The 16,759-nt window shown below is 28.5% G+C and overlaps 1 protein-coding gene across 1 annotated transcript; it reads left to right on the top strand.

The window, feature by feature from the left end:
• Nucleotides 1-792: 792 nt before the first annotated feature.
• On the top strand, nucleotides 793-15,238 carry LOC105843279 (ras-related and estrogen-regulated growth inhibitor-like protein). Its single transcript, XM_065812805.1, has 5 exons — nucleotides 793-844; nucleotides 1,098-1,188; nucleotides 1,419-1,475; nucleotides 1,786-1,859; nucleotides 14,598-15,238. Exons 2-5 carry the CDS (start codon nucleotides 1,131-1,133, stop codon nucleotides 15,162-15,164), a joined length of 756 nt encoding a protein of 251 aa, XP_065668877.1. The 5' UTR covers nucleotides 793-844; nucleotides 1,098-1,130; the 3' UTR covers nucleotides 15,165-15,238.
• Nucleotides 15,239-16,759: the final 1,521 nt, after the last annotated feature.

Raw genomic sequence — 16,759 nt, 5'->3', positions numbered from 1 at the left:
TTTTTCTGGTTAAAACTAACAACATGGATTTTTTTAAATGAAGTTTGCCTCGAGGCTAAAAAACTGGAAAACATTCACACAGACTCATGAAAATAGCCACCGAACCACGTTTTGTATTTCAGTTGTTACATATCTGGTTCAATCTGTACCTCACGCACTCCTTTTGATGCTACAGGTATATGTGTCAAAAGTATTGCATTTGGTCGATATGGAACTAATAATTTTAAATTGAAATTTTATTAAGTTTTTAGTATTTTCTTTGCTGTGTAGAGAAAAGAACCAATCGAACACGGAATGTAATATACATTAAATATTAACATGTGAATAATGCATATGAAAAAAGATGGTAGCTTTTCTTTGTTTATAGACTCTCTTTATAAACTTTTATATTATTTTAATAAAGATACTCTTTTATTAACATCAAATTAAAATAATTCAAAATATTATTAATTGATCAACTAAACAACATTTTTAAATGAAAAAAGTTTAAATTTTGCTTTTAATGATACATGAAAATACATTCATAGTAATTTTTTGTAACTGAAATATTTCCAAATATTGGTGCAATTCCTTCTTCAAACAACTAATTTTGGAAATTTCAAAAAACATTATTTTTGTTACAGTTCAAACAATCACGAGTTAATATACAACATTTTGTCTTTTTGCAACTTTTGGCTGTTTTTGTTTTTTTATATTCACGTCTGCGGTTTATATAAAAAAAATGCAAACTCTTTCAATAGGGCATTTCCGTAAATTAAAGTGTCCTTAATATTATTTTTAACATTAACAATTCAATCTTTATATGACAGATGCACTCTTATAAACAAGATCTGAAGGTAAAAAGGTTTGTATAGATTAGTTTTTTTTAAATATTTTTTTTTAATATTTTTTTTTAATTCTGCAAATTAATTGTATCTTATTCCATAGCAGAAATTTGTGAAAACATCTTTACGATTGTATAGTTTGTTATAAAACAACAATACCGCCTAATAACAATAATATACTTACATAAAACAAGTTATTAGGTATTACCCACACTGCATTTCAATAACAATTATTATCACCGCATGTTAACAAAACATTTTTCTCTTTTTCAGCTGTGTAATTAATTTCAAAACATATTTTAAAGTATGTCTGGTCTTGTAATCAAGTTAGCAATTATCGGAGGAAAGAATTCTGGAAAGTCAGGTTCCAAATTTTTCATAATTTAAAACTTTTAAAAAAATTTTTCATAAATTGATTTAAAACCTACTTTAAAAGAAATAAAAAAACTCCTTTTAAAGACTTTAAACAGAGTTTTGGAGAAAAAAATTGAAAAATTGTTAGATAATGTAAAAAAAGTATATTAGTAAAAATATTATATTATAGATTTATTAGATATTATAGATAGGTGGAAAATATTATAGATTTTAATTTAGCGCTTGCTGTAAGATTTCTGACACGCAGATTTATTGGAGAATACGATTCCAACTCAGGTAACTTTTTATTTTATTTTTTATTTACAGCACTTGTTTAAAGTAATTCACTTGTAACGCTAAAACTGTTTACACACTTGTTTAAGACAATGTTTTTATTTCTTACATATAGTTAAGTATTTATTTTCAAATGAGTATTTAAATATAAATAATTATTGTTTACTTGTGTTACTTGCAAATTTATATTAGTCAATTTTTTTTAAATACATTAAGAAAAATACCAAAACTTGGCGAAAAAAATTTTTTTTTCCAAGTTTTATAAAACAATAAAACACAAAAACTTAAAAAACTTATAAAATAACTTTTTTAGACGTTTGCATCAAACGCAACATAAAATTGGCAGGCGAATCAGTTGAACTGCATATAAAGGATACCGCGGGTTCTGTAAGTAATTTCTATACTTCCGTTTTTAATTTGTTTCCTTTTAGACAGGAAATGTTTATCGACAGTTCAATTGTTAACATTTTTGGTAGTTTTTTCAAAGATTTTGCAACTCTAAAGAGTGATACATTCTGTTTTATTGTTTAATATCGTTGAGGTGTTGGGTGCCTAACTATCCCCATTAAGGCGGTATTATAATAAAATTTAAAAGGTAAGAGATTTTTCAAATATGTTAAAAACCTGTGCCCAGACAGACTCCGGTTAGAAGCAAAATCTTGCCAATATTTAACAGCACTAAAATACAAAATTAAACTATAATGTATGACTACGTTAAATTATACTATATATGTGTATATGCACTTTAATACAAAATTAAACTAAAATATGGTACTACAAGCAAATACTCATGTATATACAAATATACAAATGTTATATATACAAAGAGAATTCTTTTTATCCAATAAAATTATCACGATCACCCTGCTACTAGTAACATGTAGTCCAGTACAACCTGCTGCTAATCCAGTTGCTTTTTAAGATTTATTTTTTTTAGACAAAAGAAAGGAGAAAATAACTCTGACTTAAAAATATCCTCATGTCTTGAGACGATTAGTTGAGTAAAGGTTAGTGTCTTAACAAAAATCCTCTTTAAGGGCAGATGTTAAACTTCATCCAGCTACTGCCTTGTAAAAAACCTTCTTGACAAAAACTTGACCAGTAAGTTTCTGTTGATTAGCCTTCCAATCTTTCTTCATAATAAGCTGGCGTAGATATAAACCTGTGTTCCATTCTTTTCTGTCTAGAATAATGAATGCTAAATCTTTTTTACTCTACTTATTGGTTTTTGCATCTCCTTGGTACCCAATCTCCTTGGTAGTGGCTATACAACTCTTTTTCTTATATCCTAATAAGTTTACAGCTCTAAAACTTAGTTAAATGATTTTTATGTTGGTTGGTAGTTTGGTTTCCCAACCTCTGTGGTTGATTCCATAATCAATTGTAAAATATCAAAGTGTTAATAGTGCCATGAAATGCATGAATACCGTCTATGTTAGTGATTTCGTGTGCACTTACGAGGCCACATACAGAGCTCTTTGATACAAGTTTGGGTTGATTAGCAGGGGTAAGGCAACTTCATATCTATTGCTTAGAGTATCAAACAATATCTTTGATTCAGTAAAAATACATGAAAATTTTAGACTACCCTTTATCACTTACTTTCATTCTTTAATTCAAGTTTTTTTTCTAACTCTAGCTTCTGCTTAGTTCTTCTCTTTTTCTCTTATATGTTGTTTATAACGTACTATAGTTTTCTCTTATATGTTGTTTATAACGTACTATAGTTTTCTCTTATATGTTGTTTATAACGTACTATAGTTTTCTCTTATATGTTGTTTATAACGTACTATAGTTTTCTCTTATATGTTGTTTATAACGTACTATAGTTTTCTCTTATATGTTGTTTATAACGTACTATAGTTTTCTCTTATATGTTGTTTATAACGTACTATAGTTTTCTCTTATATGTTGTTTATAACGTACTATAGTTTTCTCTTATATGTTGTTTATAACGTACTATAGTTTTCTCTTATATATTGTTTATAACGTACTATAGTTTTCTCTTATATGTTGTTTATAACGTACTATAGTTTTCTCTTATATGTTGTTTATAACGTACTATAGTTTTCTCTTATATGTTGTTTATAACGTACTATAGTTTTCTCTTATATGTTGTTTATAACGTACTATAGTTTTCTCTTATATGTTGTTTATAACGTACTATAGTTTCACTGAAACTTTTATTCTGTACTTCTTCTACATCAGATTCACCTTATTATCTTACTTCTTAGTTCAACATTATGAATAGGATAATCAGTGCAGTATTGGTGTAGTGATAGAGCGCTTGCCTCATAAGCGAGAAGCTCCGAGTTTGATCCCCACCACCTACCTGGTAGTACCGCGCTCAACTTGTTTCTCCGCACAGCGGCCTTGTTCGTTAAGGTTCGTGTTTCAGAGTTATAGAGTTGAGAGTGAGTTGTAACCACAACTAAAGTAGCCTCCTCAACTGTAGGAGGAGGCTACTTTAGTCATGGCCTTAGGTAGGTGAATTCAAATAATAAGAAGAAAAAATCACGATGTTAGGCCGGGCGAATAAAAATAAGCAATTGCTTTCACTTAGTAATTGGTCAGCTTTACGTGAATAAAAACTTTAGCAACTTTGCTTAATTTTTAATTCAAGTAAAGCTGAGCAATTACTGAGTAAATTGATTAACTTTGCGTGAATAAAAATTTGATCAAAAACTGCTAAAGTTTTTTTCACGTAAAGCTGACCAACTACTGAGTAAAAGCAATTGCTCATTTTTATTCACACGGCCTGTTGTTTGTCTCTCTTCTGAAATTTGCATCTCCTTTTTAATCTCCTAAATTCAGCAAAGAGATTAAAAGGATATTATTTCTTCTCGCTCTTTCTTGCTATTTCTTCCTGTTTTGCGTACCAATTTTTTAAATAAATAACACTTTTAATGTGGATTTGAGTTGGTTTTATAAAGTTGGAGGTTCATTGCCCACATTAGGAATAAAAGAGAAAACAAGAAAAAAAGCAAAACTTCCTCATTAATTGCTCTGTGATAAAATTAGGTCTAGGTTACGAACACAAGTAAAAATAAGTTATTAAAACAAAGATTAAAGAAACAACTCGACGAGTGATAACTTTTAGCACCCTTTGTATACATTTTTCGTTTCCTTTTAATCAAAAATGTACAATTTTTCGAAAAAAAATAAAAATATAGACTTTCCTTGGGAATTTTCTTTTATGAAAAAACAAAAGAAAAGAATATTACAGGTTTCGTATTGAATAGTGAGTTTAATAAATTGCTCTTAACGGTTAAAGTCGGTTTAGTCCAATGAATTGATTTGTGGAAGCTATTTTTCGCCGCCTTACTGAAGGATCACCAGAATTATTTTTAAAAACAAAGTTTAGAAGTTGTTTCCACAAGAAAGTTCACAATTTCAAACTAAGTAAAAAAAAACGTTTTGAATAAGATTTTGAAACAAAGAACTTTTTCTGATAGTTGACAAAAGTATTTACTAGGGATATACCAAAGCTTCGGCTTTTTAAGGCAATTTTAGGGGGTCCATTTTGGGGCCCTAATAGCAGGTTTTGGGGGCCTCCAACTCCAATAAACAGCGCTGCACGGATAGATTTATGCATTGCTAACTAGTAATGTAGCCAATGTTATAACTGCAAATAAAGTCACATTTGGCGGATAAACCTCTGCCATACGTCATACATTATTTACAACGTCATATTCAGAAGAAGATCTTTAGAAAACAAAGAGCTGCAAGCAATGACGTATAAATATAACTAGATGCGTGACTTGAGTTAGAAAGTGAAGCCAGCCTCCGCCATCTTGCGGTACCACAAAAATCTCAAATTCTGAGAGCGTTACAAAGGGGTATATGACTAATTTAAACTGGATATAAGTTTTCAAAGAGGTTTTAACTGTTAAACTTTTAAGAGTAACTACTTCTTTGTGAAAAATTGCAGAGTTATAGCTATTTCGTGCTGTACATATGGGTGCACAATCGCAAAAAAAAAAAAAAAAATAAGGCGTATTGTTCCACAGGTATGACGAAACGCTTATAATAAGTGTAAGTGTTTTATCATACCTGTGAAACAGTATCATACCAGTGAAACAATATCGTACCTGTGAAACAAAATCATACTAGTGAAACAATATCATACCTGTGAAACAATATCATACTAGTGAAACAATATCATACCTGTGAAACAATATCATACCTGTGAAACAATATCAAACCTGTGAAACAATATCATACTAGTGAAACAATATCAAACTTGTGAAACGACATCATACCTGTGAAACGACACGTGATGTTTTTGTATTAGTATAAAACTAATACAAAGTAGTATTATACTAATACTAACAATACTAATAATACACTTATAATTAAAGTGTAATACTATTATTAGTTGTATAAGTTATTACAAGGCATATTAAAAATTGTATATTATCTATTATATTATTTTACTTTGTGAATTGTGCATTCATATTAGGAAGTCATTATTTGTACGTGCATACAAATAGTTTACATTATAAAAATCTCATTTGTACGCAAAAAAATATTAAAATACTTTTTAACGATATAAAATTTGCGTACTTCATTGAATGTAAAAATTGTTACTTTTTGAGGCGCGGCCGACAGGGTTGAGGGTTCGAATCTTCATTTGGGGTTTTTTCTGTTTAATTTTATTGTCTAAGTAGTTTTATTTAGTTTTATTTTGTAAGTAGTTTTATGTTTTTTAAATATAATTGTTGTTTATATATAGTTATGTTCATTATTTATTTTTATTTCTCGAAGTCTCATTGAATATGTGCAAAATCCGTATATAAATCGACTGATTTAGATGGATTCGCCTCATTTTTATGAGGACCTACATGTTGTTCAATTGATAAAAAAAATTGCTGCTACATTTTTAACCATTAGATTAAAAACGTCAAAAATATTTCGAACTTATTTAAGGAATAAAAGCAGGTCTTTGACTCGGTTAAATAAGAGCCTTTTTGTTCAAAGACTTTAAAAATTTACAGAGTTTGATTCATGCCTACTTTTAATTGAATATTTTTAAATCTGCCTTTTATTACTATACTAATACTTCTACTGTTTTATTCTAGGTTTTCTACTGTTAAAATATGATTTTAATTAAATTTTATTAACCATTATAGGTGCCTCAATAATCCAAAACATTTAACGGATCCCCAACATCATCAGTATTTCAAATATAAATTATGTTTGGTCTCAAATAAAATTGAATTATACAAAAATTTGAAATATATTAGTCATTTATATATATATATATATATATATATATATATATATATATATATATATATATATATATATATATATATATGTATATATATATATATGTTAATGCCGGATTAACCCGGGTTCCTGGGAGCCTAGGCGCCTAGCCCCCAAAAATTAGGGTACCAGCAGGGCCCCCGATTTTAAACTTAGATAATATTTTCTATATTATATATTAGGGTGTACCAAAAAACAACTTTTTTTGAATTTGAAATTGTAATAGAGCGATAAAGTTGCGAAATGCTATAAAAAGTAATTGTGCCAAATTTTTTTGTATATTTTTTATGTCTTCAGTTCGCGCTAGAGTTTAATTTTTCTTACAAAAACACGTTTTCTGACCTTTTTTACAAAATAAAAATAACAAATTCTATGTGTATACTAAAGTTGTATGAGAGTTTAAACATTACACAATGATCAGGTTAGAAATGGTTACAATTTTTAAGAAAATATTTTAATGTCTTCAGTTGCCGCTAGAGATCTGAGTTTTTACTAAAAAACACTGTTTCATGAGTTTCTGGCAAACAAGCTCTGCAGTCCATAATGTGCAATTAAAGTTATGTGGAAAATGTTTTTGAAAAATGTCTAAAGCTTAGCTGTAATAAACTTTCTGATCCATTTGGATATATCTCAAACTGTCTTTTTGTGTTGAATAAATGCATTCTTTTTTGTGATGCAAGTCTTGCGCGAATGAAGCCGTCTATTAGCCAATCCGCAAACTTGATCTGAAGCTTCGGTTACAAGTTTGATGCATCTCTCTACTCCTTGATTATGGCATGGTAAATGCTGCACATCTGGAAGATAAACATTTGTTAACATTTCAATAAGATTTTCATCTGAAACGTGAGTGGTAATTGGAGGTTCATTTAGTTCACATTTTTCCATTCAATTAGACCAATGTAGTCTTTTGCTTCAAAATTGATTTCTGGTATAGAGAACTTTCGAACTTTGTTCTTTTTCATCGATCTTGCTTTCATTATTTGTTGTGATGCCAATTTCCTCACATTTGGGCGAGTATTCGATATCATAGCAAGAAGCATGTTTTCTGGATGCGCAAAATAATTGTATAACTGGATCGATGATCCAGTTTATTTCACTACTGGCATAACTGGATATATTGATTTTTTGCCATAAATGTCTAGCACCTTCCGTGCATGAGGGATTATATCTTATATTGAAACAAATTTGGTAGTAAACTTTAATAACAAACTCAACCATTTCTCTTAGCCTGTGTGGCGGTTCGCTATATCCAACATAATACCTCAATATTCTGTTTGCAGCGGTCACCCACCTGACATGGTTAAGTTTTCCAGGATTTCGGTTAGCCAAAGCGTTTGGACAATAACATGTAGATATTGCTTTGCAAATATTAAGTAAGCATTTTTGGTCAGAACTTAGAGATTTTTTGTCTATTTTTGGTAATGTGACATTAACAGGAATGTAGTTGACTATTGCCAAGGTATCACACAATTTAATTTCTCTTCCAATTGGCCCAGACTATCCATTAGGTCCTAATGTAGGTCTATCTAGTTTTTGAATTATATGCCCTAGAGGCAGTTCATTAGCATGTATTTGACAGATAAACCAGTGGACAGGTCTTTTTAGTTTTAACTCGAACAAAGCAATAACACCATTAAGAAATTCGGTATTGACAGCTGTTCCATCACAGCCTATGGCAACTAATTTATATGTATCAATGTTGTTTAAAGTTTAAAATATTTTTATACTTGTCTTAATGCTGTATCCATGCCCTGATACAGTCTCTACATGCCCTATACTTTGAATCTGGTTCTTGTACTAAAACTACATGTTCTTCTTTGATAGTTTTACGTATATTTTTCTCCATGTTTGTATCAATAACTGATGTTGTATCTTTTCTTCCATCAAAATACAAACCTTTTAACATTTGAATATTTCATGGTCTAAATGTTGCATTTTAAGTCTGTTTTTTTTTCGTTCTTTTTGAATCTTGTTTTTATCAATTACTTTAGATTGGTCTCCTTTTGAAATTATGTTCATATCTTCCTGCACAGCACATACTATTAATGCAGCACCTCTGCTTGAAACACCTACTCTATCGCAGGTTTGTGCTAAGGATAGTAACGGTGATCTCATTTGTTCAGTTTTATTTTTTCTGTTCCATTTTTGCTTGCGGCTTTCAGCTGTGTCTAAACAATCGGCATCTGATTCTAAGTCAGTATTCCAAATCACAGTGTCATCAGAGTCAGGATCTTGAGATATAGAAAAAAAAATTGAATTTTGAATGCGGCTTGATGATATTGCTTGAGCTTCAACACCTGTTATAGCTCAAGACTGTGTTGATGGGTTAGACAGTAAGGGACTATTTACTCTATTTTTTCTTGCTTCTTTTCACCGTAATCTTATAGTGCTTTGAATATTGAGTCCCTCTATATACATAATTCTCATAAATCTCTAATCGCTGAGAAAATTATGTTTTTTCTCTGGTACCTTCTTTACTTTTTAACACAGATACATTTAGAAAAATCAAGGCATTTGCATGCTGCAACGTCGAATAAAGTATTTTCTGCATGCTTTTGAAAAGTTATTATTTTGGATTTAAACTTGTCTGTATGTTTTGTTTTGTTAACGGACTTCATAATATTTCTATATTTTTGATTGTAATCAAAAAACATCTTTACAATACGTTTATGAGACACAGTATCGGTGCTTTCCTCCACATATTTTCTATTTTGTGCGCCAATTTTTCCGATATTTCTTTCAAATTACGTTGTTTTCCACCACTTTCCTCTCTCATTTTTTGCATTAAGAAAAGATAACTTAGCATGACATATTTGTATGTTGGCAAGACATTTTCGCGTAAGTCTGCTGGTGAACCGAAGATAGGACAAGTAGACTTTTTCCTTGTTGTCACTTCAGCAGAAGCATTTTTGCCATTAAAATTTTCTTTGATTTCAATTTATTTTAATAATAAACAGATGTAAATTAGAACTAATGAATTAAAACCTGTGCTTTTTGCTATCTGAGTATTTATTAAATGTTTTGATTATAGGCATAATTTGAGGTAAATAATACTGATGGTGATGGTAATAAATGACGTAATTAATGACATTTTACATACTTTAATGTCATTTAAAAATCATCGGTGTAACTGTTGGCATAGAATGTTTAGTTAATTAGATTTTAATTACTTTTATTCCATTATCGTGACAGCGACGACAAGTGAAAGCATCAACAACATAATTAAAATTACTTTGTTTTAAATAAAAATTGTGTTTTTTCTTAAAAACTCAGCCTTCCAGCGGCAACTAAAGAAATTAAAATATTTTCTTAAAAATTGTAACCATTTCTAACTTAGTCATTGTGTAATGTTTAAACTCTATTACAACTCTAGTATATGCATAGAATTAGTTATTTTTATTTGGTAAAAAAAGTCAAAAAACGTGTTTTTGTAAGAAAAATAAAACCCTAACGCGAACTGAAGACATAAAAAGTATACAAAAAAGTTTGGCACAATTACTTTTTATAGCATTATGCAACTTTTCCGCTCTATTACAATTTCAAATTCAAAAAAAGTTGTATTTCGATACACCCTATTATATATGACTAGACATTCTAAATTATTTTCATTAATTTTTAATGAAATTAATTTTGATAATTTCTAATCAAATTAATTTCATGAATTTCTCATGTAAATAAAAACTCAAAACTTTTTTAAAAAAAGTTTGAACTTGAACTATATTGGAAATGTTTGAACTATATTGGATAAAAGATCGAACAATTTTTTTCTTTTTTTACTTACTTGAAAAAGTGAAACAGATACAAGTTAAATACAAAACTGTTTAACTATTTAATAGGAAATGCAAATTGACTACATTTTGATTTGAATTTTTTATTTATTTGAGAACCAATAATATCACTTAAATTGATAGTTGTTGTTTTGTTTTTTTTTTTACTTATGTTTTTTGGTAAATATGTATTGAAATATTTTATATATTTTTTGAAATTTTGGTTTTTTTATTTCTTTTTTTTTTTAAAGAAAAATTATTATTTTTAAAGAAAAATTATTATAAGAACTGTTGTTCGAGGAAAAAAACTAGACGAATAAGCGTTTTTGGAGCACTTAGGAACAGTCACAGAAAAAGGATGACACTTAATTGAATGACGAGTAACACGAGAATGAATTTTAGTAGATGGCACAAGAGACGCTAGCTCTTTAGAGCAGTGCCCATTATAGTATTTGTAGAAAAGAGAAAGAGAAAAAAATATTATTTTTTTAAAAATATTATAAATTAAGATAAAAATATTATTTTTGCAATAATTCAGACTTAGAATCACAATTCCCTGATGAAATTATCCAGAATTCCAAGTTCATGGCAAATGAGAAGAATATATCAGCACTTGAATGTTTACAAGCAATTCGTAGGAATAAGTTAGAATCAGTTTTTCCCAATGTTGACATCGCTTATCGCATTTTCCCATAACTAATTGTAATGCAGAGAGAGTATTTTCGAAAATGGCAGTAGTTAAATCTCCGTTGAGGATCTCCGTTCTTCAATGTTAAATGATCGTTTTAATCCTCTTTGTTTAATGACAATTGAAAGAACACTGTTGAAAAATATAAACTTTCAAGATGTCGTAATTGATTTTGCAAATGTAAAAGCAAGAAAATTTTCTCTGTAAACAAAAAAGTAAACTTATGTTTTTTGCATTCATTTTTAAATACATTTTTTTAGGAATGGAGCCCCAAATATTTATTTGCTCCCGGCCCCCAAGACCCTTAATCTGGCATCGATATATATATATATATATATATATATATATATATATATATATATATATATATATATATATATATATATATATATATATATATATATATATATATATATATATATATATATATATATATATATTGAAAATATAGTAAAAGTTAATTTTCTATAGATGCATAATTAATCAAATCAAGTTTAATTTATCAAAATAATAAAAAATTAATCAAAATTTCACGACAAATTATTATTTAAATAAACATTTTCTATGTTTTTATAGTCGCGTCTTATGTTTTTGCCGTACCACAAAATGGCGGACGCTGGCTTCACTAAGTTATATGCAAAAAGCGAGTCACGAATCTAGTTATATTTATACGTCATTGGCAGCAAGTGACACAGTTGCTGTTTTCCAAACATTAGCAAGGTATCATCGCTCACAAGGTTCCATCACTCGTCAAGTGCTGTAATAAAACTGAAGAAAACTCAACTAAAATTACCAGAGTGTAAAATTATTCAAGATGTCTCTACCAGATGGAGCTCAACATACAAATTGCTTGAGAGGTTCTGAGAGTAGAAAAAGGCTATTGCATTATATGACATTACCAAAACTCAAACAGATGCAAAGAATTTTTAGGAAAATTAATGAAATTTTGATCAAATGCAGATATGCATACTGAAATGTTTTGAAAAAAACATGAGTGCAAATACTGTATGCACATCAGAGATTATATCATTTATTTATGCAATTCAAAGGTTTCTTGACTATGCTTGCAATTTCAGCAACTGGAATCAAAGCTGTTTATGATAAACATAAAAAAAATTTTAACAGCCGTTTTTAAAAATATAAGGATAATGTTTATATGAAAATTGCAATGATGATTGATCCACGTTTTATATTAAAAGTGGTGGAAAAAACGAGTCATAATATGTTTAAAGAAATTTTTTATTTAAAATGCTATCGTTTTCAATATGATTCTCATTTGCAATAAGCAAGAGAAGTTGATAGCGCTGATGCAGGAGGTAGTGAATTAGACTCCGAAGGATCGTGTTATACACTTCTAGATTTTCAACTTCAAGCGCCCACGTCTGGTCGTGATAATTATAGTTTTCTTTTTTAAAAATGAAGCTAAGAAGCATAGACATAACCAAATCTTTTCACTAATTTGATACAAATGAGAATGCCTCACGAAATTCTGAAAACACTGACGGAGGGAGAAAACACTGACGGAGAGAGAAAAAAGAAAAAAAGTACAAATACAATCTTAGATTTCTCTTATAAGATTCTATTAAAAGAAAAAACTGCCAAATGAAAATGGTATTAACAAAATATATTTTTTTTATCTGAAAGATTTTATTTTATTTATAAACTATAAATCAAATTGATAATTAATAGATAGATTACTTACTATATTTTTAATACTTGACACATAAAAATTACATTTTAAAAAAACTTCTGTCATTTTCTTTCTCGTTCTTTAGCTCACTTCTTAATTTTTTGTTCACTTTCAAATTAATTAGTAAATATAAAAGCTTCAGCAAAATCTTGATTTCCGTTTATTCCTAGTATTTATGGTTTCTTTTTTTATTTTTTGTTACTCAAAGATAAAACTAAAAACTAACTGATGGATATTAGTAACAAGATTTTCATATTAATGTATATACAAATATTTGTATACATATAAATCATCAAAAAAAAGAAATAAACATGCAACCCTGTTTTTGAGGCCCTCCTCAAGTAAATTTTAAAATTTTTACGACATGTTGCAACATGGATAAAATAAAATTTTCACGTGTGAACTAATCTTTTGGTAAAAAAAAGTTTTGTTGTAGATTTAAACAGGGGGAAGTTTATTAAATTTGATGTTGTGAATTATAAACATACAAATACTTTGTTATCAGTTTAAAATTTACTTTTTTTACGGTTTAAAATTTACTTTTCTTTTTTACATAGCTACCTTATGTATGCTAAATATTGGCAACGATTCTAGCTTTACTTTGTGAGTACAGCTCCATGCTATATTCAATATAGAATGCAGCTATATTCAACATAGAATGCAGCTATATTCAACATAGAATGCAGCAGTACTCATAAAGCAAAGCTGGAATCGTTATATTTAAGTCAAAAACATCCTTCAAGGCTAGTGTACAACAAAGACAAGCTTACTTATGCTCAACCTTATAAGAACAAATAGAAGCACTAAATATCTTTCAAATAAATATTTACCAAAATAAACTTTTCTTGTTTAAAGACAAACCTGGTGCTAATCTAATAAATAAGTTAAACAATTGAAAGAATTAAAAAAAAATTTTACTACTTTTATTCAAAAAAAAAAATCGAAATCAAAACCAAAATTTAATCCACCATTTAAAAAAAAAAAAGAATAACAACAACTTTTATAAAAAAATGTTAACATATTTACATCATATTTAAAATATTTGAAAACAGCTCTATAAACTAATACTTATTGATATATATCACAAGATTTACAAGGTATGTAAATATAAATATATATTTATCGGATCTTTATATATTTATATTATGCTATTGCCGTATCATCTTACTATATTTAGACTTAGGCTTACGATATCTATTTTTTATATATATACCATCAATTGGTTATTTTGGAATGGTTACTTGTTCCATTGTAGTTGTAAAACATATTTGAACTAAAAGATAAGAAAAAAGCAACATTTGGATTGCTTTTATAATAGTAATATTATTTAAATAAAAAAATTATATGTCTTCAAAAAAAAAGGATTATATTTTCTATAAATACATTAAAAAAGAGTTTTGTAGGGAATATTCTTTATATTTAAACTAACCATCCCAATGGTCATTCACTTACCATCTTTGGTAAAATTTGGTGGAGATTTGTATGGGCGGATCCAGACCATCCCATAAAAGGAGAGGGGGGGATTGAGTAAGGGGGGAAGGCAATTTTAAATTTTTTTGATTTAGGGGATCTTGACCATTTAGAAATTGCCTTACCCCTTCTTCCCTCCTCTCCTCCCATCCTCCCCTCTCCATCCCTTACGGGATGGTCTGGATCCGCCCCTGTTAACACGTAAATTAATATTTAATCATATATATTTACTTTTTTAGGTTTGGCTTAAAGGCCCTGCTGCTTTGATAGGATGGTCTTCAGTCATAGTTATTGTTTACTCAGTAACTGATACCCGTAGTTTTAGTTTGGCAAAGTACATTCTAAATAAAATTAATATATGCAAAAAAATAGACAAATCTTCAATTTTATTGCTTGGTAACAAAAATGATTTGGCTCATCTAAGAGAGATATCGCTCAATCAAGGAATCAAGTTAGCTCAAAAACACGGAACTCATTTTGCAGAAACGTCTGCTGCAAATGATTACGAAAGTGTAGACAAAGCTTTTAAAAAGCTTTTGTTCATGAAGATATTTGCAGTTTCAAAAATACAGACTATAGAGCCCATATCATTTACACGGAAATTTTCGTTAAATACTAGCGATTTATCTAAAAAAAAAAAATCAAAATGTCTTCGAAGAATTTCAGTAAGCTCTAATTGCCCGTCACAAGAATCAATATCATCTTCATCGAACAATGAAGATGTAAAGACGCTAAATAAAACTTCGTTGTGCAAGCAAAATAAATTGATTAGCGTAAAAAGCAAAAAAGTAAAATCGTTCCATTAATGAGAATGGGAAAATTGATTTCTCATAAATTGTAAATATATAATTGTAAATATGCATAAAAATTAAGTTGTTTATACCTATTTAAAAATTTTTGCCGAAAATTTCAGTGATTAGAGTCTTAAGATAAAATTCCCCAAAATGTTTGCTACCTTTAATCAAAATGTTTGCTACCTTTAGCCAAAATGTTTGCTACCTTTAGCCAAAATAAGAGGTAATGAAAAGAGAAGAAATCTTTAATAAGTTAGTATATTTCCGTTTTCACTTTTGTGGTTGATGAATTGAATGCTCAAAAAAGAATGCAAAATTTATATAGTTCTACTTATTCTAGTTCTAGACTTCTTTGAATAATTTTCTTCAGCTTCTTTTTGCTTAAAAGTTTTGATAAAAAAGTTCTACTTTCGACTTAATCAACTTTAAGATAAAGATTTTTTTTTAATAACTTCAAACATTTTATCCAAAAGTAAAATGAAAAATGATAAGAGGTAAAAGACACAAAAACACAGCCTTTTATAGACAGGTTTAGATCTAATCAGTTAAATTCATCGTTGGTTTTACTGAACATACATTACAGCTTTGAAAAGAAGCATTACTTGTTAGTACATTAATAACCTTTCCATCAATTATAAACAACCATTTATTTTATACTTATTTTTTAATTAGATTACTCTTAGATGACTTCCCGATGGGCATGCGTTGTCCGGGGATGTCCGTTGGACGTCTTCCTGACAACGCGAACCTACTGGGTTAGTCATTTCTAAGCATACTTTAGCATTATTTATTATTCATTATTCATTATTTATTATTCGTACTTTAGTATTATTAAAATAACCTTTAATACGCACGATTCAATAAAGATTAGTATCTTTAACTTATAATTCAGAAAATATTTGATCGCAACTCTTTACACATTTTCGAAAAAATGCATTTTTAAAAGAAATGTTATTTTATCTAAGGTGACTATGGTGACGCATACAAAGAAATATATAGAATTTGAGTGGTGTGTTTTTCAATTTTTAAGTTGGGCTTTACCTTTTGTAAATAGCAAGCATGATGCGGATTTCACCAATTTTAACAAATCGTTTAAATTGTAATACAAATTAGTTTTCCTAATGTGGTAAATTACAATTCATTATTATTGAATGCAAATTTAACTAACTTTTTCAGAAATAGTTTTGATGATAATAGTCCATTTGAGGTGCGTTATCCAAAAAAGTAACAAACCTTCAAAAACTAATTAAAGAGATAATGATCAACCTTATAGGATCTACAATTACTTTATAAATAAGAGTTGCAACTGTTTTGTTTGTTTTGTGTTAGAGTTTATGTGTAATAAAAGATATTTTTCTAAAAATTCGGAAAGGTAGCAAATCTTTATACTAAATAAAATTTCTTATTTGCAATTTTCGTACCTCCTATGTTAAAAAATTGTTGTTTTTCAATTTTTTAGACTTTTGTTTATAAAATATTTGCTAAAATTTGATAAAATATGCATAATTTGCAGAAAAAATGCAGAAATAACACTTAGGGGGCGTCAATAAATTACGCATCATCAAATTAACCTATAAACAAAACGGAAAATATGAAAAGTTTTCTTT

Source organism: Hydra vulgaris, chromosome 12 (assembly GCF_038396675.1).
Source record: "Hydra vulgaris chromosome 12, alternate assembly HydraT2T_AEP".
Lineage (NCBI taxonomy): Eukaryota > Metazoa > Cnidaria > Hydrozoa > Anthoathecata > Hydridae > Hydra > Hydra vulgaris.
This window is presented reverse-complemented; position numbering and strand designations above follow the sequence as displayed.